The 22936-nt window shown below is 45.9% G+C and overlaps 1 protein-coding gene across 1 annotated transcript in view; it reads left to right on the top strand.

The window, feature by feature from the left end:
• The window catches only part of PRR14L (proline rich 14 like), a 317487-nt gene that overhangs the window by 19868 nt on the left and 274683 nt on the right, over positions 1-22936 (top strand). Inside the window, exons 2-3 of the mRNA XM_069215089.1 lie at positions 13085-14799; positions 16444-16528. Of these exons, the coding sequence (XP_069071190.1) occupies positions 13117-14799; positions 16444-16528 (1768 nt within the window). The 5' untranslated portion in view covers positions 13085-13116. The remainder of the gene's footprint in view (positions 1-13084; positions 14800-16443; positions 16529-22936) is intronic.

Genomic DNA, 22936 nt, shown 5'->3' with positions numbered 1-22936 from the left:
CAACAAGCCTGCAGGAGATGTCAGGGCAACTCTGTCCTTGCAACCACCTTCTTAGTCGGTTTGGTGCACCACAGCTGGGCAGTCATGCAGTCTGGTGCACAGACCAGAGACCAATCTGGACTTGCACTCACTACTGTACATGGTTGTGGGAAAGCTGTGGACCAGTGGCTGTAACGAATTAGTGACCTCAAGCCAAGTTGAAGAAAGTTTATCACAGTCTGAATAGAAAATGCAAGTGTGCATCAGGGTTTTGCTAGCACAGAGGTTTGCTTGTATCTCTTGGTCGGCTACAAACCCAAAAGTCGAATCTGGGGAAAAAGGGCCATTGGTTTGTGGGTGAATACACAAATTGTGTCTATAAAATGATATTTTGGGTTTCATTTTTTTTTTTTACTTTGTATTGTCAGAAGTGGAAATGGTACATACAAAGAGTAAAATAAAGCATAACATCATGTAGCAAAAATGTTGCTTGTCCACAAACATGTGACTAAAGTAGATATCAACAAGAACATGCATGGAATAAGTTCTCATATTGGCCCTAACGGGAGAAGAAGTGGAAGCAAAGTAACGAGAAAGACTTCAATATCCACAACACAGATTACTATATTACTCTACATCAGTTGCCTTACCTCTTTCAAAAAAGGTTGAACTAGTACACCCCTTGCTAACTAAATCTGATAGAACTTGCTCTTACCACCCTGCAAGGAAACTCAAGTGGAGAAGCAACATATCACTACTTTTCACATGCTTTCTTCCTTCAAAGACACTCCATAAAGGCCCTAGCAGAGTCAGCCATGCTCTATTATTTATCCAGCAGGTAAACCCCATCACACTGTCAGTCCTTTGACTGCTAACATGTTTAATGTCTAGCAGTGCCCTTTGTCTTGCTAATGTTTCACTTTCAGGTCAGGAAGTAGTGACAGCCTAGTATTTCACAGGGGCAGTTAAAAAAAAAAAAAATTACATAATATCACATCAATAGGCAATAAATCGCTGCTACAAGCGGCACCTGTCTGTTGACATCAAAGCAGTATGTAAGTGATATCCTTTCAAAGGCAGTCTCCAGAAACAAACGTGGAATCACCATTGTCCAACAATGAACAGTTATACATAAATCAAGAAACTCATGGAACTATGTACGATGTGCAGGGAGGGGTTGTCCGTGATCGAAAGTTAGAGAAAGTGTCTGGGCGGGGGAGCTCAAGGGGCGTGAGGGTTAGGCTGGAGTGGAGTGCACAAAGAGAAATACCAGTCTCCCATCAGGTAGAGTGAAACAGTTATCCTGGGATGCCCCCACTTTCATGGAGGGTGGAGAACATTTTTGGCCTCAACATTTAATACCAGATGCTCCCAGCAGTCCCTATCTTGACAGATAATTCTGCATGTCCGTAGCCACTGAATGTAGTGTGCTTTCGCCCGTGCCCAAGTTTGTAGGTCTCGCAGCCACTGCTGAAGAGTCAGGGACGCCGGAGACTTTTATGCCTTGGCTATCCTACGTTTGAATTACACAGAAGCACGGTCAATGAATCTGTGTAGATATTTGTTACCTTTTTTTTGTGAGGGCGAAGACCCAAGAGGTTGGTGTGAGAGGCAGGTTGGTGTATTGTCAATTCCGGTACAATCTCGGTGACCTTGTTCCATGTGAGTTGTAACACCGGACACTCCCATATCATATGATAGAATCCCATTGAGTTCAAGGTGCATTGTGGGCATCCAGGTGTCAGTAAAGGTAACATAAATTGGATGCAATAGAGATCTAGATAGGCCTGTTGTACATAATTGAATTGTGTAAACCTAAATCTAGGATTTCGGGATATCCCCTTTACTAACTGTAAAGCTCTGGCCCCTTCTGTGTCACAGTGGCTGCAGTAACACTGCATCCCATTTAGTATGTGCCGTCACCATGAGAGTTGGCCCTGTCATGTGGAGTGCTGTGTATAGGGTAGTGATGCCGTGTCGTGTGCCCTCAGCCAGAAGTATGTTGTGTAGCACCTGTGATATGGTTGGCTCCCTGTCCGCAGTGCCCCAGGAGATGCGCACGTCATGCAGCAATGTATAATAGGTGAGAAATCGCCGTGGTGTGATAGTGTATGTTTCAGTGATGTCTTGGAACGTTATGAGGATGCCTTCTGAGTATAGATCTCCCCCTCGGGTGACCCCAATGTCTGTCTACCTGTCTCGGTCAATAGCTTGTATCTTTTCCCTTATTTTAGGTACATCACTTATAGTAATCTCCGGTGAGAATGGAATGTGGGAGGCTTATAAAAATGTACCAAGCGGCGCCGGCATGTTTGAGCCACTCATCTGTTGTGAAACCTGTTGGTAAGTACCAAGGGAGTCAGATAGCCAAGTGTATACCTTAACTCTCCCTAATCTCCCCTGGACAGAGGGCAGTTCCGGGCAGCCGGATGAAGATAACCAGGCCAATAGCCATTGCAATTATGCTGCCGCATAATACAATTCAAAATTTGGGGCTCCCAGCCCACCCTCTGTCATCGGATTCTGGAGTTTGGGCAGGGCCACCCTACGGCATCTGTTACCCCAGATAAGTTCAAGGTGCAGGCCGTCAAGCATCCGAAACCAGGCTCGTGGCACCACTATGAGTAGCACTGCAAAAAAGTAAAGCAGTCTGGGTAGAATCAGCCTCTTAGATACCGACCAACTGGAGACAGAGGCAACGATCGCCAGAATGGGAGAGAGCTACAGATACTCACGACCACTCAATCCACATTACCTTCATGAAGGTCCTGAGCTGTGTGGTAAATGTTAACTCCCAGGTACTTAAAGGAGTCATAAATCCACTTGAGGTGTGTATCAGTCACAACTCTCCTATTAGAGGAAGAGCGTGGTGATAGCGGGAACAGGCATGCTTTGGGACAGTTCACCCGTAGCCCAGAGGCATCACTAAAAGTTTCTAGAAGTTGCATAAGGTCAGGAAGTGTGGCTCTCAAATCTCGAAGATAGATGAGGGCATCGTCTGCATACAAAAAAATGACAAGATAACCCAATTCTGGAACTTCCCAAGCCCTAGCATGCTCACACAATTGACAGGCAAGGGGTTTCATTGCCAAAGCAAAGAGAAGCGGTGACAATGGACACCCCTGACGTGTCCCTCTTTGGACAGCAAAGCTTTCTGATATCACCTGGCCTCTTTTTACTGTAGCCAACGGTTCTGCATACAGTGTGTGAACCCATCGCAGAAATCGAGGCCCAAATCCCATAGCCTTGAGGGTCGAGAAGAGGAAGTCCCAACCTAGGGTGTCAGAGGCTTTCTCAATGTCTAGTGACACCACCACCTGGTCAAGGGCGTCCAGTGGGGCACTGTGGATTAACCGCAACTGCCGTCGTATGTTGAGGAAAGTGCTGCGGCCCAGTATGAAGCCAGATTTATCAGTATGTACCTATTTATGTATTGCAGGAAGTAGTCTGTTCACCAAGATCTTCCCTATTATCTTGCAATCCAGATTCATGAATGAAAGGGGAGGGTACAACTTTTTTTTTTTAAACAGATTTTTATTGGTTTTATTTATGATTCATCTCAATTAACACTTCTTAACAACTCCACGACTAGGGTGGTGCGGTGCTGCCGTGTGTTAGTTATGGCCGTCGTGTCACTTATCTAACCCCCCTATTCCTCCCTGTCTTCCCCTCCCCGTGCAGGGGGTGGTACGACTTAACATCCATGGGGTTGCGTTCCAGTTTAGGTTATACCACTATTAAGGCCTCACGTAGTGTGTCCGGTAGGCGACCCAAATCAAGTACCTCCTGGAATACCCTGGAGAGTTGCTGTGTCACATCAGTTGAAAAAGTAGCATAGTACTCAATTGGTAGGCCATCCGTGCCCGGTGTTTTGTTCTGAGCAATTTGGGATATGGCCACACTGATCTCATCTATGTTAAATGGGTTCCTCAATTTTGTCCAGTTGGTTGGTTGAGAGTTTGGAAAGAGGTGCCCCTGCAAAAAACTTTGCATACAATTTGGGTGTGAGACTTCAGGTCTAGCATATAGCCCTCAATAGCAATCTCCGAATGTATCATTAAGTGCTGCCTGCGAGGTGGCTACTGTGCCATCAACCAGGCAAATCGCCATAGTAGGAGCACTACGGTGTTCCTCCCGGAGAAGCCAGGCAAATCAAATCAAATCAAATCATTAACATTTATAAAGCGCGCTACTCACCCGTGCGGGTCTCAAGGCAAGTAATTTACCTGAGTGATCTCCATGGGCATGTTGCATAGCCATCCGTTTATGGTAAGCATAGCGTCTCAGGGTGGATTCCACCTCATTTCGATGTATGTGTTGCTGGTAAAGTCAAGAGGGCAACTCTAGTTAGTTTGCAACCCGTGTCTCCGTCTGTCTTAAATCGCATTCCACATTGGAGAGATTCTGCACCAACTGCCGTCAAATACCCCAGGAGGCTGCCATGCAGTGGCCACGTATCACCACCTTGTGTGCATACCATTCAGTAGCTCGGGAAGAAGCAGATCCAGCATTCGCTTAAAAATACTGTTGGATGCATAGTGACAGTGTGTCACGGAAGCGCGGGTCCGAAAGGGCCTCAGGCTGAAGTAGAAGCCAGGTAGGAATGACACCAGCGGACAATGGTCCGAGTACGTTTGTGCTAGTTATTCCGACCAAGTCATGAGGGGGCCAGTTTGGTCAGTGCAGTAAAGGATATCAATCCTGGTGTGTAAATCATGAACCGACAAGTAGAAAGCATACTCGTGGTCATGTAGGGGACCCAGGCGCCATACGTCATGTAGGTGCATATGTGTGCTCCACTGATTAAAATGACGGGAGGTACGGATGCTCGTGGCAGAAGGGGGTAAGAACGATCTAGGTACAGGTCTGGGACACTATTTAAATCTCTCCCCCCCCCCCCCCATATTGCCGGCAGTAATGAGTCTCAAAAGAGTGTACGAGTAAGAAGATCTAAGAAGCTTGCTTGATTAACATTGGGTGCATATATTGCCGCTAGGTTGAGAGGAGCGATGCCTAACAGGCTTCTATTATAACATACCATCCTTGTCTACTCTCTGGGTGGTCAGCGCAAACGGGACTCCTGGAGCTATCCAAATAAGTACCCCCCTGCATATGCCGATATAGTAGTACCGTATGGTTGTCCCTGCCACCTGTCCCGGAGACGATCCAGCTCCAAAGCCGTAAGGTGTGTCTTCTGAAGCATTGCTAAATGTACATGTCGGCGTTCGAGGTATGAGTACACCCTGTAGCGTTTGGTGGGGGATGCCATGCCCCGTACATTCCATATCATGGCGCAACATTGCGGAGCACGTTCTAGAGCTAAGTTGTCAGTCATCATGTCTGGTATGTTATGTACGGGAGAGGTCTTCAGGAAGCCAGTCACCCCCACTGCCCCCTGCATCTCTCCCGCCCTTCGAAGAAGACCTCCCCAGATCACCCACAGCAAAAGTGTCAGGGACATAGAGTAACATTTGTGTATCCAGCAATACGTTCCAGAGCAATGCAGTACAATCAAACGAATAACATCCTAATGCAATAACCTTCCCCCCCGGGGCAGGAACCTTGTGGCAGGCTGCCTATTGAATATAAACATTAGCACAACAACATGAGGAACAAAAATGTACGAAGGAACTTGTCCAAGTAGGCATGGTATGAGAGCATGACATGTGAGTAGAACTTAGGACTCCTTACGTAGGCCCAAAGCATGATGGGGAAGGTGCCAGATGATTACTCCTGTCTGTTAGTTCTGTGTCTGTGTCATAGATGCACAGGAGCAGTAGTGTCTGTGTCTTAAGAGGCGGAGTTCATCTATGATCATCGGCGGACCTGGGCGTAACATGGGGAACTCTAGTGCTGCAGGTTGAGGAGATCTCAGATTCTCCGGCCTCTGAGCAAGAATCTCCCATTGTATTTGATCACAGGGTAATGAATGAGTTGGCTTGATGTAACACCACCGTCTTAACCTCCCTGGCCTGTTCTACTGCCACCTGGTCCTGGTCAGGCTGCTTGCGTGGCATTCTCCGTCATTGTCATTTAGGTGTCACCTATGTGCCTTCCCCCTCCTCTTTCCCTGTGTTGGCAGCGAGGCCTTTGGCGTGTAGCCAGGTCCACACTTGCTCCGGTTTCTGGAAGTTATGTGAGTTTTCACCGTCCATTACTTTAAGTTTGGCCGGGAAGAGGAGAGCATATTTGATTTGGAGTTTGCGTAGCCGTTGTTTACCTTTCATGTAGGAGACACGCCTTTGCTGCACCTCCATGGTGAAGTCTGGGTAGGCCGAGATGACGGCATTTTCGAAGTGCCACGGGCCCTTTGGGTGAAATAACTGGAGAACAAGGTCCCAGTCTTGGAAGTTTAGTAGTCAGGCAATAAGTGGGCACGGCAGTGCTCCCGCTTTTGGGGAGGTGTCCCGGGGCACAATCTGCTCTTTCCTCTGAAAACAAAGGAGGTATCCTATCCTTCAGCACCGTAGTCATAAGCCATTCCCCCAGGAATAGTTTGGCTCAAGGAAGTGCCGATCTCTCGGGGAAATCAATAAATCGGATATTGTTGTGCTGCGAGCTCGCCTCTGCGTCTTCCGCCCTGCGACGCAGAGAGGAGATCTCTTCTTGCATAATCGAGATTTTAAATTGCAGCTCTTTGAAAGTTGGTGAAACGGTTTGTATTGCTGATTCCGTCAGGCTGACCCGGTCCGCCAGCTTACAGTGGTCCAATTGTAGAAGGTTCACATCCAAAGACGCTGAGTCAATTTTTGCTTCAAGAGAGGTTTTGGTGTCAAGTATGGCATGTAGGATCGTCTCAAACTGTTCGGAATGATTATGGAGTGTAGATTCAAGATGGTGGAACTTGTCCAGTCACAGGGGTGGCTCTGGGGAAGAAGCATCCCCCGTCACCACTGCGTCCACCGTAGATTTAGTAGGACATGTCTTCCCCATAGCGCCTCAGGTGAGGGGAGTGATGGTGGCCACGTGGTGTGATCCACAGAATCACGGAGATCAGGTACTGTCGCGGGGAGATCCCACAATCCCGGTCTATGATGCAGCAGAGGGGGTTTCACCCAGCACAGGAGCCTAGCACTAGTCAGATGCCCCTGTCGATTAAGCCCGTTCGGCAGCGCCGTTGGTTATCCTACAGTTCTCTCCAGCGCTACGGGGTATGAGCGCATGTGTCCCCAACAGGTTGAGGGCATGAGTCGGGGAACTAGCCCTTGGACCGCGAGAACAGGCCCACTGTCTGTGCCGCACCACCCAGATTTGTATCAAGAAGGATCAACCTTGGGACAGGGTCCCAGTGCTCCACTCGAGCGGGGTGGTGACCAAATATCTCAGGTGCAGGTATATACCCCCCCCCCCTTTGCACTGTCCCCCAGCTCTATTCTTGCTGTGTTGGGGGTACTCTTGAGTGGGATTCTAGCGCCCCCATTAGGTGTTTCAATTTCTTACGATAGGTAGTCCTCCTTTGTTCAGTCCCCATAGGCCTACCAAACTCACCCTCACACTCCACAGTTGTCACGGGGGTCTCTCCGTCGCTGCTGGCAGAATCACACCTCTCATTCAGTTTCCACTGTGTTAGGGCACCCTCAGCAGGGTTCCCATCTCTGCATTACGTCCTCTGGATGCTCTGACGAGCTGCAGCAAGTGGGACCCCCTGTCATTCAGTGTGTCCCACTACAACCTATTCACCTCCAGCACTTCCTGGTACCGCCGGGCCCCCTCGGCAATCTCTGCAGTGTCGCCACCGTCAGCGGTCGCTCCAGCTGCCCATCAAGACCATCACTGAGGATAGCTGATGCGGCGACTCACGGCCCGCTGTAGGCCCTTGAGGTGCCTGACCCCGCCACGCAGGGGCTCCTGCCTCTGGCCCAGCTGGGACCCCATCCTACAGCCTCGACAGCGTCACCCTAGTCACTGGGTAGGCTGGTCGCCTATCAGGGCCAGGGTCCTTCTGGCCTTCGTCTTGATGGCTCCCCTCTGCACAGCCAGTGCCTGGGATCAGGGCACACCACAGTCAACGAAGGCAGCCGACGCGCCATAGCCCACCATACCGCAGGCCCCCGAGCCGTGCAGCAGCTCCTTCCTCCGTCTCAAGGAGAGTTTAGTTCTTGCCTTCCAGGGCACTTTGGGACCCCCACACGCTGATTACTCTTCGGCAGCGAATCCTGTCTGCTCCTATAATCCAGATAGTTGATGGGGCCAGCGCGAAGCTCCTTTAACAATCCCACAGGGACACCGTTTTCTGCAGTATGGCTGCTCTCAGTATTCTTTATGTCCAGATCGCTGGTTAGCTCAATCATTATGGTGCATCCAGAAGCTGACTTCTCTAGCAGGTATTTTGAAAGCCCTCCATGTTTGTTGCCCCCTTCCATTCCCAGTTCTGGAGTTCGCCAGATCGCTCTGAACTTTAAACATTTCTTCCTTCATTGACTCCATTGCAGCTTCCAGCATGATCTCCAACACATTTAGGGGAAATTGCATCCACACATTGTCATGTCTAGTTTCGGAAGCACTTCAATTGCGCATCTTCAGATGGATGCCAAGAACCTTATGTGCAAAACTATTTTGTGGCCACCAAGGCTGCAGTTCAAGAAATCAGAACCTGTGCGACAGCAAAATAGCTATTGGGTATGTTCAAACCCCCAATTACGATTTGGTAACTCATTACTAAATCGCAAGGTAGGTTTGAGATTACTTACCGAATTGCAAATTGAAAGGGGCGTGTTTTTAATGTCCTTTCCAATTTGCAATTTCTTATGGTATGTATAAATGATGTTTTACTCCAATTGCGGTTGCAAATCATTGATGTTACCACCAGCTCAAAGGAGGTGGTAACCCACTTGCAAACGGATAGGTTCCTTAGAGCACCCCTGCCCCTTTGTCAATGTTGCAAAAAGCATTTTTATGGGATAGGTAGTAGTAGTCTTAAAAAAGGGGGGAAAAAAGGTTTTAGATTTTTTTCCCCATTAATTAAGTTTTTTCATTTAGGAAAAAAGATTGGTTTCTTTAAAAGCAATGACAGACATGCTAGTCCTCTGACCCCAGAAGACCACCATCCCTGTGATTTGTAGTGGGTTGCAATTTACAACCTACGTCATGCATATTAATGAGGTGGGTCAAATTATGATTCCAAGCCCCCTCCCCCCCGAATTGGAATTTTGCAAACCAACATGTTTGAGCGTATGTTGCTTTGCCGAAAAACAATGCATTTGGTAAATGCAGTGCATACATTGCGGCCACTTTTACCTAATGCATTAAATGAACACAAGGCCCCAAATCCTTAAGTTGTCTCCATCTCTTCTCGTCATTCCCCTAGGCACTTCACCCTCGGTGCAGTTTCCTGGCTTGCTGGAAGTCATTCATTCTTGTCATCAAGCTTTCTAGCTACTGTCCAACAGACCTAATGGTGTGCTCCACCTTCTTTTTTTTTTTCACTACTGGTTCCACTTGCAGTACATTATTTGAGAGGAGTGTCCCTTGTCCAGGAGTGAGCCTGTACGCCTCCAAGGAGTTGTCTGTACCCCATAACTAGTGTTTTATTGTGTTCACCTTTTTGGCTAAAAGAATCATCATTGTGTCACCTTCTTTACAACCTATCCAATGCCATGCCCTAGACTGAGAAAATGTCTAGTCACAGATCCAGACTTATGTGGTCACAAGAAAGTCCAGGGCCTCAGGTGAATATGCTCCTACTTTCAGTTAAGTCCTTCAAGAACATCGGCACACAAGGGTCATGCAGTGACTAGGAAAGATCATTTCAGTCTGTAGGGTTACTTCTCCACAGGACCTACTCCCTCCGTTCACCTTTGTTCTTTGACACAGAGCGCAATGCCTCCAGCTGTCTGCTCCCCACACTTAGGGACAGTGGTACTATCTAGGTTCCCACCACCGTAACCCAGAGAGATATGCGTAAGAGCACTCTTGTGCGGTTAGCTAGGAGAGCAGTAAGCTAGAACACACCTATTCTATCTGTTGGGGGGGAACATTTTCAAAGCCATCTGATTGAGCCAGTGGGGCCAATGCAAGGACTGTCTCCCACGGTCAATCTGATGTAGACACAGCAGCTTCACCTGGCAAAGTACTTGAACCCCACTTATAGAGAGCCAGTCCATGTCTGATATGGTCCACCCTGCTTTCCTTCCAACCTTGGGATGGCACACCCATGGACCTGAGTTAGTGGCGGAGTAACCATTACACAGTTACAAGTTATAGTCACTACAGACCTACTAAATTATTTGAACACAAGTAAAAAGATCTATGATTGGACAACTATACAGGAGTACAGAGATACTGACTTTTCATAATAATAATGCCATTTCTTTTGATATACTTACCTTCAATGGGAAATCAACAGATGCTAGAGATAATCTTAGTTGTACGCATGAATGGATATAAACAACAGTGGTTGTTTTGAAAAAGCCCCAGGACACAGATGGAGCCTGAGTGAAACATGTGTCTCTTGATAATTAAATACAATCTCATAATCTTGCAACAATCAATGTTCTTATCATGAAAAAAAATAGATTATACTAAACACTTAGTGTAAAGCAGGCTTCTCTAGCGAGTAGCTTGTACGCTACTGGTAGCTGTCCAGCTACCTGTAAGTAGCTCTCTTGTATACATCCCAGCCAACTAAATTAGACCCTTTTCTTGGTTGAATGAAAGCATGTATGCCACATTTATGTTCTCAAGGCAAACAAGCATTGGCAAAGCCAATAGGTCTTGCCTAAGTGAGTGCTATTGGATTTGTCAATGTGTTTTAGCCGAATTGTACAGCATCATGGCTAAAAGAAAAGAAAAAGGCATTTTGATGTGGCCAGCGCTAGCTGTAGAACATTGCGTGCTTTGAGTTTGTGTTACTACTTAGCTCACCTCATAGCGCTGTACAGTTAACAGTGGCAGGTTACACATCAAAAATCACAACTCGCTAATACATACCTTGTCTTGATGCAACAAGTATCCTGATTCTATAGAAACTTAATTTCATTTAAGCCTCATGTGATTAGCATGTGGCAAGTTATGTGAAAGTCCACATCTGGGTCAATCTGGAATAGTCTTTGTGGACCTGTATTTTAAATAGGCCCATTTTGTCTTATATTTTAAGTTTATGGCAGCTTATCGTGGCACTAAATGGAAACGCTCGGAAAAAACCCTCTAACACCTTTTCGTTCAACAGGTCATGTCGCTGTTTTTGCCAATTCATTACATTAAGCTGTGTTACTATTAACTTAAAGCTATTATTTATCGACTTGGGAAGGAGGAAAGGCGGATTTGGTTTGGTTTTGATAGTGCTCACTTAGCAGCATCGTTCAAGGTAGCCCTAAGTAATATTACAGATATAGTTGATAAAGAATGGAAATTACATTTCAAAAGTCCTTTTGAGCAAGCGTAAAGATCAGATTGTATCTGTGAATTGAGCAACATTAGATAATTCCTTCCACTGAGAATGTAATTCGAACTGTATACCTCCTGAATAAATCTCCCACAAAAAGCGTTTATCCTGTGTGATGCGTTGGCTTTTAATTTCCTCTCTTCTTTGCCCTTTTCTCACTAGTAGCTCCTTATTGCTGTCATCGTCGTTTTTATTCTATCTTTGAAGCCCCTGTTCGGTGTGCCACTATGCCGAGGGCTAGTTTTGTCAGACTAGATTACATGCAATGTAGTTACATCATGTGCTTTCTTACTTTTAACAGAAGATGTCACTGTGGTGTAAATATTTTGCAGACTGTGCCCCAGGCTGTACAAATTACTCAAATTAAATAGCTGGAAACCAGCATGAAAGGCAGCAATTTATGGTCTGAGTAAGAGTCATATCGGAGGTATATGAAATGGTTCTAGTAGTAGTCGGTATGACTGTGGGGGTGGCGTACCATCCTGTGGTTCTGAATTACTAAATATCCCATCCCTAAAAAATGTGAAATTGTATTATGTAACTAGTGCTTACGTATAGCTTCCAGTTCCTTTGGGTCAGGTTGACAGATGTGTGGGTGACAGCCAGATGACAGGTAAAAGCAATTTGTCCTGGACCACTTGTTCTTATCTAACAGGAAAGCCATTAAAAGAACCATGACACCCCTACTTCATGGGGAGAGCAATCCGCATTCCTCTTTCCTACAAATGCTTTCCCTTTGAAGTAAGCCGAAAGCAAAGTAGACACCAAGCAAAGCTCCTTCGGAAGACAGCGCTTGACATTTGACCTCTGTCCTCAAGTGCACAGCATATGTGACGAGATAAGAACAAGATTTACAGGTCTGTTTACAGAAAGGGAGTTCTTGGAAGGATACTGGTAAATAAGGTTTTGGCATCAGGAGGGACTCAGTGAGCCTGGAGAGCCTAAGCCAGTAAATGAAAAGCAAGAAAACGTGAGTTCCAAACCACAAAGTCAATGGCAAGCAATGGGCAGAACACATTCTGCCCATTGCTTGCCACATGCAACTTTCTGAAACTCTCTAAGATGTCTGCAGCATAGCAGACAGCTGCGCTGTCTGGTAGGCTGCTACCTAAAAAATATTTACATTCAAAACTTATAAGCTAATATTTGTAGAAGAATGGCTGAATTTACAAAAAAAAAAATTAACTAAAGTTGATTTTTAGGTGATAAGTTATGCTGGGGGAATTATTGTTATTTTGTTGCCAGGGCATTGCAGCTGTGGCTGTTATGTATTACCTATGTAGAGGCATTGCAAGTTAAAAAAAAGTCTGTTTTACAATATTGCTGGCAACGCTGCCTAATGCACTGAGATGATCACTGCAAGTAACCTTGCATATAGAGGCCACTAATATGATTTAGTCTGATGTGGTCCCTATTACATCACTAATAATAATAGTAGCCCGCAGTGATTTTTATTGAACTTAAGTATCTCTTATTGAACAAAAGGTTGGAGACCCCAGGTGTAGAGTCTAATCTTTGATCGTGTTTGTGAGCAGTCACAACCCCACTACCCTTTTCCACATCGGAAAATAAGAACGTGTTCTCCATAACTGCTTGTTGTCATGGACCTGCATAAAGTGGCTGATTTTGACTGTTCAGTGTGACTAGCATAGTTTGCCTAACATGCTTAAGAAAGGATGTACTGTTGAGTGCTACTCTCATAGAGCTTTTTTGTTCTTGCAGGGCGAGGGCTTCCATCACTGCCTTCCCCAGCAATGCTGTCATCAGTACTGGAAGCCCCGGTCACCGGTCAGGCACAGCCCCCCGAATCCTCTGGGTCCACCTGTGGCAGTGAATTCTATGCTGAAGTATCATCAAGCCTGTTGGCTGAGTTTGAGGCAGATGGAAGTCCACAACTGGAACTATCCCAGCTGAGCATTGCCCCTGGTGGTGACTGGTCGGCTCATGAAGAAGAGAAGTGCAGATTACATTTCAAACATCATGAGGGAACACCAGAAAACTGCTGGTCAGCTGGGCGGTCCCATGCAGCAAAGGAGTCTCAGATTATGGGTAGGGACGAGCAAACAGATGTGATGGAAGCACGGATTTCCATTAAAAGCAGCACCCTTGAGAGCCTAAAGGAGGCTGGTGAGAGCCCACTGCTGGAGGCCATTAAGAAGGAAGCCACAGAAGTGACGGATAAAGTTGCAACAGAGGGAGAAAAAATGGGGTGCTTTAAAATTGAGAAATTTGCAAGTAAGGTTGCGGTCTCTGAAACTCTCCAGTCTTGGAAATCTCTGAATCATGAAGCACCAGAACAGATGGAATGGGAACCCCAAGAAACATTGGACAAGATGGACAGTAAACAGGTGGACCATAGAGGTCAAGTGGTGCTTGAACCTGAGGCCTATAAGACGTGGTTCTCCAAGAAACCACTAGATTTGGAGTCCCAATTGACATTTGAGCAAGAAACCCAAGAAGTGCTGAAAGGGAAGGCATGCGCGGTGCTGGAGCAGGAATCCAGGGAAGCATTGAATAAGGAAAACAAGGAGGTGGCAACTCAGAAAGCATTGCATCAGGCAATGCATGAGGTGGTAGAATGTGAGACACAGGAGGAAGCCTTAGACAAGCTGGTGACTCGGAGAGCACTGAAGCAGGAGGCAGGAAGAGTGCTAGTGCTGGAAATACTGCAAAGAGAGTCTCAGGAAGCTACATCCAGAGAGACGGAAGATCAGGAAAACTGGGCCACAATGGATTTGGAGGCATTGGCGCAGGAAGCCCAGGAAGCATTAGAGCAGGAGGTCCAGGAAGCATTGGAACGTGAGACCCAGGAAGCATTGGAACGTGAAACCCAGGAAGCACTGGAGCAAGAGACCCAAGAGATTCTTGAGTATGAGACTCGAGTGAGGTTGGAGCAGGAAGCCCGGGAGGCATTGGAACAGGAAGCCCATGAATCAGCATGCAGAGAATTGGCAGAACAAGAGAACTGGGCAGCAATGGTAGCAGAACAGGACAGTTGGGCAGTGATGGATCTGGAGGCAAGGATGGTTTTGGAGCAGGAGGAACTGGAACTAGAGGCATGGGAGTCTGTGCAGTCTGAGGCTGGAGAATTGCTGGAGCAGAAGGGCTGGGTTGCAGCATCCCAAGAGGAAGCAGAGCAAGAGAACTGGGCAGCAATGGATAAGCAGACCAGTGTGGCTCTGCAGCAGGAGGCACTGGAGCTGGAGGCCTGGAAATCCCGGCAATCTGAGCAGGAGGCACTGGAGCTCGTGTCCCTGGAATCTCAGCAGTGTGAGGCCATAGAGGAGCTTGAGCAGGAGGCATGGGATGCCGCATCCCAAGAGGAAATGGAGGAGGAGAACTGGGCAGCAATGGATCTGGAGGCACAGTTCACAGAAAAAGAGGCCTCTGTTAAAGTACTACCTTCAACATCTGGTGAATCACCGTATCAGAATGAGGTACAGTATGAGAGGATACTTGTGAAAAATCATATTTATTAGTTAAATGTTTTTAATTAAGGCCGTGCTTTTGCCACCATGGGTCTGCCAATGGTTCACATAGTCATGAAGAAAAAAGAGCTTGTAAATGCAGTGAGTTTTAAGTGGAGCTCAAACACCAAAAGGTAAAGCCAGCCTTTTTTTGTGTACTAACTAGCTTCTCGTTAGTAGCATAGATAAGTGTTGCGGAGGCTTACTGAGAAGCCGTGAGATAGGGTGGTATCAACCCTACTTGCATGAGGGAGAAAAATATGTCACTAACTGCACTAACGGGATTCCTCTTTAATTTTTTTTACATTTTTTACCCGAACAGGGTGGTTTGCTTCATGCTTGGGTTGCTCCTTCTCCAGCAACTACTTTTTTGGGTGGGTTCATCCAGATCCCTTGAGCTTTCTTTTTTTTTTTTTTTTTTTTTTTGAGGTTTCCTAATGTTTGAAAATGCATAGAGTAGATAGGTATTTCCTAGTTTTTATTTTCTCCAGTATGCAACTTATAAAATGTTAAAAACAACTTGAATAGTGTGAAGAATGCTTTCTAGGACACCTCTTTCATCACCGATTTGTGGTTGACATGGTTCTGCTGCACTTATTCCATAGCTTTCTATTTTTTTTTAAAAACATTTTTTACCTGAAGGAGACTCAAAGCTGGAACTTGTGTTTTATAAATGTCTCTCTAGGTGCTCCAGTGGTGGTACCTAATATACTTCCTTTGTGTCTCCAATGATGGCGCAAAGAAAAATCTCAGGTTACCACCATAATAGCCAACTGGTATGTTTAACATTTTATTATATGATTTTACTGTTGGGGGTAGAATGAATAGGTTAGTGTAAGGCAGTTTGGATGGTCTAGAGGTCCTGATGAAAGCCATGGGTCATTTACTACACAATAGCTAGGACAGAAGCGTGTCGACCACAAGTTAGTGATGAGTAAGATTCCTGCTGGTGCTAGGTTGGTGACATTTCAAAGTTGATTTTACTTAGCATAGCTGCATAGCACTCGCAGAGGGCAAGACAGGTGAATTCAATTGGCAGGTACAGCTTTGTTGGTTATACATTACTTTGTTGTCTCAACAGCACCATTTGAATGGTACTGCTTGGAGCTTGGTTCATGTTACAGGATATAGAGGGAAAGCATATTTGGTAGTTGAGGTATTGGGAGGAAAGGGAACATATCTTAATTGCTGGGAAAACCCATAGATTGAAAGGGGGAGGAATTGTTACAATTGCATGAAATGTTAGTAAAAATAGGACATGGTGTTGTTCAAGGGAATTTTATAGTATTTTGTAGCTTTGTTTTGCACAAAGCAGTCCCCTGAGCACTGTAGTGTTGATAATATCATTGTGAAATGACATCTTCGGTTAAGTTTCTGATTCTGTGCTGAAATGCTTTTCAATAAATGGGCTCTTTAGATTGAGGTATATGTTTGTAACATGTTGAATATCTGGATTTTAATGCAGTATGTCTGTAAAATGACTTCCCTTTTCCTGGGGCCTATGACTGGACATTTGGTGGCAGTCCAAAGGATTCTATATAGGGGTAAAAGTAGATCTGTAGCAGGGTTGATTCTTAACCACAGTCTCAAGTATGTGTATGTGTACCGTTTTAGATACTGGTTGCAGTAGTGCCGAAGGTGACAGAATATCTTTCAAGATGCAAGAGAACAACAATCACAGACATGCTGGACAGTGAAGGTATGGTGCAGCATGCTTTGGGCTTTCTCTGGTCCTTTTATTTGCTTAGATTGCAAAGAAAACGTAGGGGTTGCTTGTTTACTGTTAAAACAACCATTGGCAAAGCCAAAAGGTTTCAGCAATGCAAGAGTTTTTGGCATTGTCAGTGTCTTTTAGCCATGTTGTATTTCAGCACGGCTGCTGTTCAGCATGGCTGAAAGTCCTTGAAAAAAGTTTACTTCAGCGGACCACAGGAAAGGCATTCCCTTACGGTCTGGTGACTGGTCATGGTATCTGCTCTCTTTGCTGGTGCAGAATGGTCTCCATCTTGCCACAGGAGATGATTCTCATCCCTGTTCTCAATACTGTACACTTATATAAAAGGTTTCCACTCCAGTCCTTAGCCTAATTTCCAATAATTCCCTGGCCTCTGATTCCACTGACTTGGAATGCCATTTGAGGGATACCTGGCAATGCAGAGACATCTCCATTTCAAAATAGTGCTGTTCCAAATCAGACGGTAAAGCAAACCGTAGTAGAACATGAAATTTCATGCTTCACATGCAACATCCATGATGTTTCATGCATGCCTAGCAGCATTTTTTTAAAATTAAATCTTTTTTTTATTAACGTTAAATTACAAAACAGATTAAGTAGCACTTATACATCGTATCTGAGGTACATATCATTAGCTTCCTTTAAACATATTTGGCTAAATCAACATAGCATATGTATATACTTTCGCAAGTATCATCTCTTGCTGAAACAGAAGTGCCAGATCATAATCAAAATAATCATGGCAGGTTACAAGTGTAAGATTACGTTCCTTGACACATAGTATGACGTGGCGATGTGACTGAGAATAGGTGGATAACATATTTCGATCATTTAACATTCAGTGTCTCTGGGCCTCAGTGTAGGAGAAGGGATAGTAGTCTGTATAAGCTAATAAAACAATAACACACTTGTAAACCATACTAATAACTTACGTGGTGTCTAAGAGGTGAGTCATTAAAAATCCTTTGACCCACTAATTTCTAGGTTTTCCGTCTTAAGTTAGGAATGTGAGTATCATAGTCAGATAGATGAGAAGGGGAGCAGGTGATATTCATATTGTTTCTGTGTCGAAAAGAGGGAGAGCTATGGAGCAAAGACAGCTCTTCCTCGATGGAGAGCAGCTCCTGCAGGAGAGCTGAATAATAAATATTATATATAGTGGCCTTATCCATTACTGGTTCGGGTATTTTCACAAATTTGGTCTACGGGTGCTTTAGTTGCCAGTTTATCTTCCACTTTCACCAAATAGGTGTCCCATAGTGCAATCCTCCCTTTCCCGCCACGTATGTGCCTATCTTGTTCCAGTGCCTTGGCTTCTGCTGTGGCCCAGTGTAATACCCCTCAAAGCCAATTTAAAATATCAGGGGGAGAGGTGCTTTCCACGCCATGGCAATCATTTGTTTAAATTGTATAAAGGCCAGATCCACAAATTTCAGATAATATCTGTTCCGTTTAGATCTTTTGGTTATCCCTAATAGGCAGAGGAGCACATCTAAAGGAAGGGGAATGTCTACGATGTCGGATACATGTTGCGTAATTTGCTCCCAGGTGGTGCGTACCTCAGCACAGTCCCAGGTCATGTGCAGAAAGGTGGCGTTATCTAGGCCGCCGACAAGGCTCCTGGGAATATACGGTGTAGTCTGTGAGGGGACAGATATGTTTGATGGATATAATTAAAATGTGTAAATTTCAGTCTGGCATTGCGTGAGACATATTTAACTTGTTCCAAAGCCATTTTCCATTGGTGGGTCGTTAAGGCGACTCCCAAACCCTCATCCCATCGGGTTTGCTACGGGGATGGGGGACATCCAGTGTTTCTTTTAATAATGTGTATACATTTGTCACAGCCTTCCTTTCACCAATTCTCGTCAGTAAACTCTTGAGTCTCATATGTGTAGGTGGCTCTAAGGGGCCCGCCTGCCATATCTGTTGAATGACTGCTTGTAGAGCCGCATGGGCAAGGAAATGTCCGGGGTCTAGATGATATATTAAGCTGAAAGATTGAAAGGGGCGTAATTGCCTATCCTCAAAAAGCTCACCAACGCGAGACACCCCTCTTTCCCGCCATGCGTTGAAATCATACAACCGTGTAAGGTCATGAATTTGGGGTATCTCCCAGAGCGGAAGCTCCGGAGAGTATGGAAACGGCTGTCGCTGAATGCTCCCAATCCGTGCGGCCCTCGCTGTACGCAGCAGTAACCCTACATTTGCCCCGTTTTTATTAGTCCGAAGGAGCCATTGTAGTACTTCCATGACCCCTGTCATATGTCGGACCATGGTCCCTTCCATAGTCGGGGTCACAGTTAACCAAGTCATAATCCACTGCAGCTGTGCCGCTGCATAGCATCTATCCATATCTGGAATCGCCATATCCCCTTCCTGCATCGGATATTGGAGTACCTCCAAGGAATTTCTTTTACGCCCCGAACCCCATATAAGTGTGGTCAACAAACTACACGTGGTGGTAAAGAATAGTCTTCCGCGCGGACTCGGTATTGCGAGGAATAAATAAAGCAATCGAGGGAGTATTAACATTTTCGCGATGGCTGCTCTACCCATAGGGGAAAGGGGGAGGCGCATCCAGAAGGGCAAAGATCCCCGGATAGAAGACAGCACTTTATTATAATTGCCCTCCACCAAGTCTGCATTTGTGTGATATATATCTATCCCTAAATAGCGGAAACCTCCGGTCACCCATAGAAGCCTTCCCCGGTTAAATGATTGGTTCTCTATCTCACTGCTCTTACGGAGGGGGAACACACAGGATTTACCCCAGTTCACTTGAAGGCCCGACAGCTCACTGAATTTGGTCCAAGATTGCGAACAGTCCAGTCAGGGCAGTATCTGTAGCTTGTAAGTAAATTAATACATCATCGGCATACGGCCATCTGCCCATAAGCCCCACGCACTATCTTCCTGCCGCAGGCGCACTGCAAGGGGCTCCATGGCCAGAACAAAGAGTACTGGAGACAGTGAGCAACCCTGCCGTGTCCCTCTCTGAATGGGAAAGGAGTCGGACACGCAATATCCAGTGCGGACTCTAGCTCGGGGTGCTGTATAAAGAAGTTGTATCCATCATAACATCTGGGGGCCAAATCCAAAACACCCCAGCGTCCACAGCAGGTACGGCCATCCTAACGAATCGAATGCCTTTTCGAAATCTAAAGACACTGCTACCGGACAGCCATCTTTTCCCGGAGACTGCATCAATGAGGTGGCATAACCTTCTAATATTACAATAGGTGGTCCTGTTGGGTACAAATCTATTTTGATCGGGGTGGATCAGGGAGGGGAGGAAGGGGAGCAACCTATTGGCTAATAATTTGCTCAAGATTTTATAGTTAAGACTGAGCATAGATAAGGGTCGGTAGGAGCCGACTTCCAGTGGATCCTTACCAGGTTTCGGAAGGACTACAATAAGAGCTTCGTTCAGTGATGGGGGGAGCTCCCCTATTCGATATGATGCCTCGTATAAAGTCAGTAATCGAGGTGCGAGAGTGGCCCCATACGTCGCGTAAAACTCTATAGGCAGTCCGTTGGATCCTGGGGTTTTCCTCCTAGCCATTTTTTGTATTATCAATTTCACTTAATCTATGTGTATGGATTGTTCTAGGTCCTGTCTCTGCTGCTGTGTGAGTGTAGGTAGGGTAAGATCATGTAACATCGGATGACAATCAATTGCGGCTGGGGCCGCACATGCCATATATAATGTTTTATAGTAATGGACAAAGCCCTTATTAATCGCCTCCTAAGTATTAACTACTACGCCCTCCTCGTTGCGTATCGCACCCATCACTGTTCGTGGTATTTCGGAACGCAGCAACCAAGCTAATATGCGTCCCGGTTTACCTCCCTCCTTGTGTTGTTGAAGTGAATACGCTTTATAGTCTAATTTACCTAGCCTGTCCGACTCCTCTCGTTGTTGGCGACGTTGACCAGACAACCACTGTCGAGCTAAGGGATCTATAATAGCTGCCTTCTCTAGTTGACATATCTCTTGTTCAAGCATCCTTATACTGCGTGTAAGGGCAGATTTTGCCCCCCCCAGGATGTGGTCATGCAATGGCCTCGTATCACTACCTTCATTGCATCCCATTCTATTCTAGCATCCCCCACAGAGCCATCATTATGTTGAAAATATTCTGTTATGGTGGTGCCCAACTGGGTTTTATATGGTATGTCTTGTAGCGCTGCCACCTGCAGTCTCCACATTGGAATTTTCGATCTGGGCCGTCCCCATTTGAACATCACCTTGAGAGGGTTATGATCAGACCAAGTCTTACCTATATATTCGGAGCTACGGATATAAGACCACATAGATGAATCACAGAAAATATAATCTAGCCTAGTATGTATGTGGTAGCCTGGCGCATAATAGGAATATTCCCTATCGTCTGGGTGTTGTAAGCGCCAGATATCATGTAGATGCATTGTTTGTGACCACTGTTGAAAATGTTTGGTGGCCTGCAGACCAGGGGTGTTCGGTAGGGGAGGGATTGATCGATCTAGGAAGGTATTCTGAATACAGTTAAAGTCACCTCCCCAGAAACTAGGAGTATCGGGGGCTTGTAGCAGTGTGGGAGTCAGTTCATTTAAAAACAGTCCCTGCATGGTATTGGGGCCATATATAGAAGTCAGTAAAATGGGATGCCCATCGAGATGACCGTCTAAGAGAACATATCTCCCATTACGATCAACATGCGTCCGAACTTTAGTAAATGGGACCTCTGGTGACAACCAAATTAATGTGCCCCTAGCATATGCCGAATAACCAGTACCATATATCTGACCTTTCCATCTACGATGTAATTTAAGCAATTCCCCGTGAGTCAAATGTGTCTCTTGTAGACATGTGATATGTATATGGCGTCTTCTAAGATAGACATGTGATATGTATATGGCGTCTTCTGAGATAGGAGTAGATTCTGTATCGTTTAACGGGATTACCCATGCCACGGATGTTCCAGGTTATCATATTGTATTCTGTAGCCATTATAATACAAAACTAAAAATGGTACGATTCCAGCTCCTCCCCCATTCCGACCACCAAGAATTGGGATTCAACCATCTTTGTTTGAGCACCAGGTATATACTAACTACAACAAATATTGGAACAACTCCCCGAACCCAGGCCTGTACCACAACAGGTATCATGCCACATCCCCACAAAGAAATGACTAATAAATATAGAACTATATGATATACATATCTCTTCAGTGAAAACTCCACACGCAGTGACCCCTGCGTTCGAGGGGGGGTTACAGGGGCCATAAGTGATGCAGTGGGCACACCATGAGCCCCGGAGTGACATAGTTCAGCCGCGTCCGGAGCCCTGAGGGATTGTGTAGTTCAATAATATATAGTTCCGTGGCAGGGAAGTATACAGTACACAACCAGTGCAATGATGCTCAACCTGACCTCCATCAAAGATCATCAGCTAGCCGTGCGGTCATCTACGGGGCCTCATCTTCCAGTGCGCTTTTGGAGGGCAGTCGGGTTCCGGTGTCCGAGTCGGAAGGGACTTGAAAACCGTCTGCCAAGGCAAAGAAGGAATTATTGGATAATTGCGCTGTCTCCTGTATTACTTTTGCCTGTTCTGTAACCGCCTGGGCTCGAGACGGTCTAGCCTTACTCAATTTCCACCTACGCCGTTTATTATTTGGGGTCAGCCAGGCGGTATTCTCTAGATGATCTGAGGCGGAGTGCATTAGGCCCTTTGTGTGTAACCAAGTCCACGCATCCTCCGGTGAGTGGAACAATCGTATGGCCTCCCCATCAATCACTCGCAATTTAGCTGGAAACAGTAACGCATATTTATAATAATTCAGTGCACGCAGGCGTTGTTTCACTTTGGTGAAGGAATTTCGTTGTGATTGCACTTCAGCAGTAAAGTCAGGGTGTGCTGAGATTTCAGCATTCTCATAGTGCCAGGGGCCGTGTGAGTGGGAGCGTTGTAATATGAAATCTCTATTGCGGAAATTCAAAAGCCGAGCAATTATGGGGCGTGGGGTCGCTCCTGGACGAGGAGGTCTACCATGAACTATGTGCGCTCTCTCCACAGAAAATAATTTGGTAGGTTTACTATCTAGTACGTTGTTAACCAGCCATTGCTCCACAAAAAGTTCTGTGTTTGGCGATTCAATGTGTTCCGGAACCCTGCTAGTCATATGTTGTTGCGGTGAGATCTACCTTCAGCATCTTCTGCTCGCTTGTGTAGGGCAGTCATGTCTAGTTGTATTTGTGCCGTTTGAGACTGCAGATCTTGCACTGTGGGGCGAATAGCTGCCAACGAGGACTCCGTTTCCTCCACTCGTGCAGTCAAATTACGATGATCTACCCGAAGTAGATTGACTTCTGTAGCGATTGTGTCGA

Source organism: Pleurodeles waltl, chromosome 11 (assembly GCF_031143425.1).
Source record: "Pleurodeles waltl isolate 20211129_DDA chromosome 11, aPleWal1.hap1.20221129, whole genome shotgun sequence".
Lineage (NCBI taxonomy): Eukaryota > Metazoa > Chordata > Amphibia > Caudata > Salamandridae > Pleurodeles > Pleurodeles waltl.
Note: the sequence above shows the minus strand (reverse complement) of the source record. Positions and strands in the feature narration are given on the sequence as shown.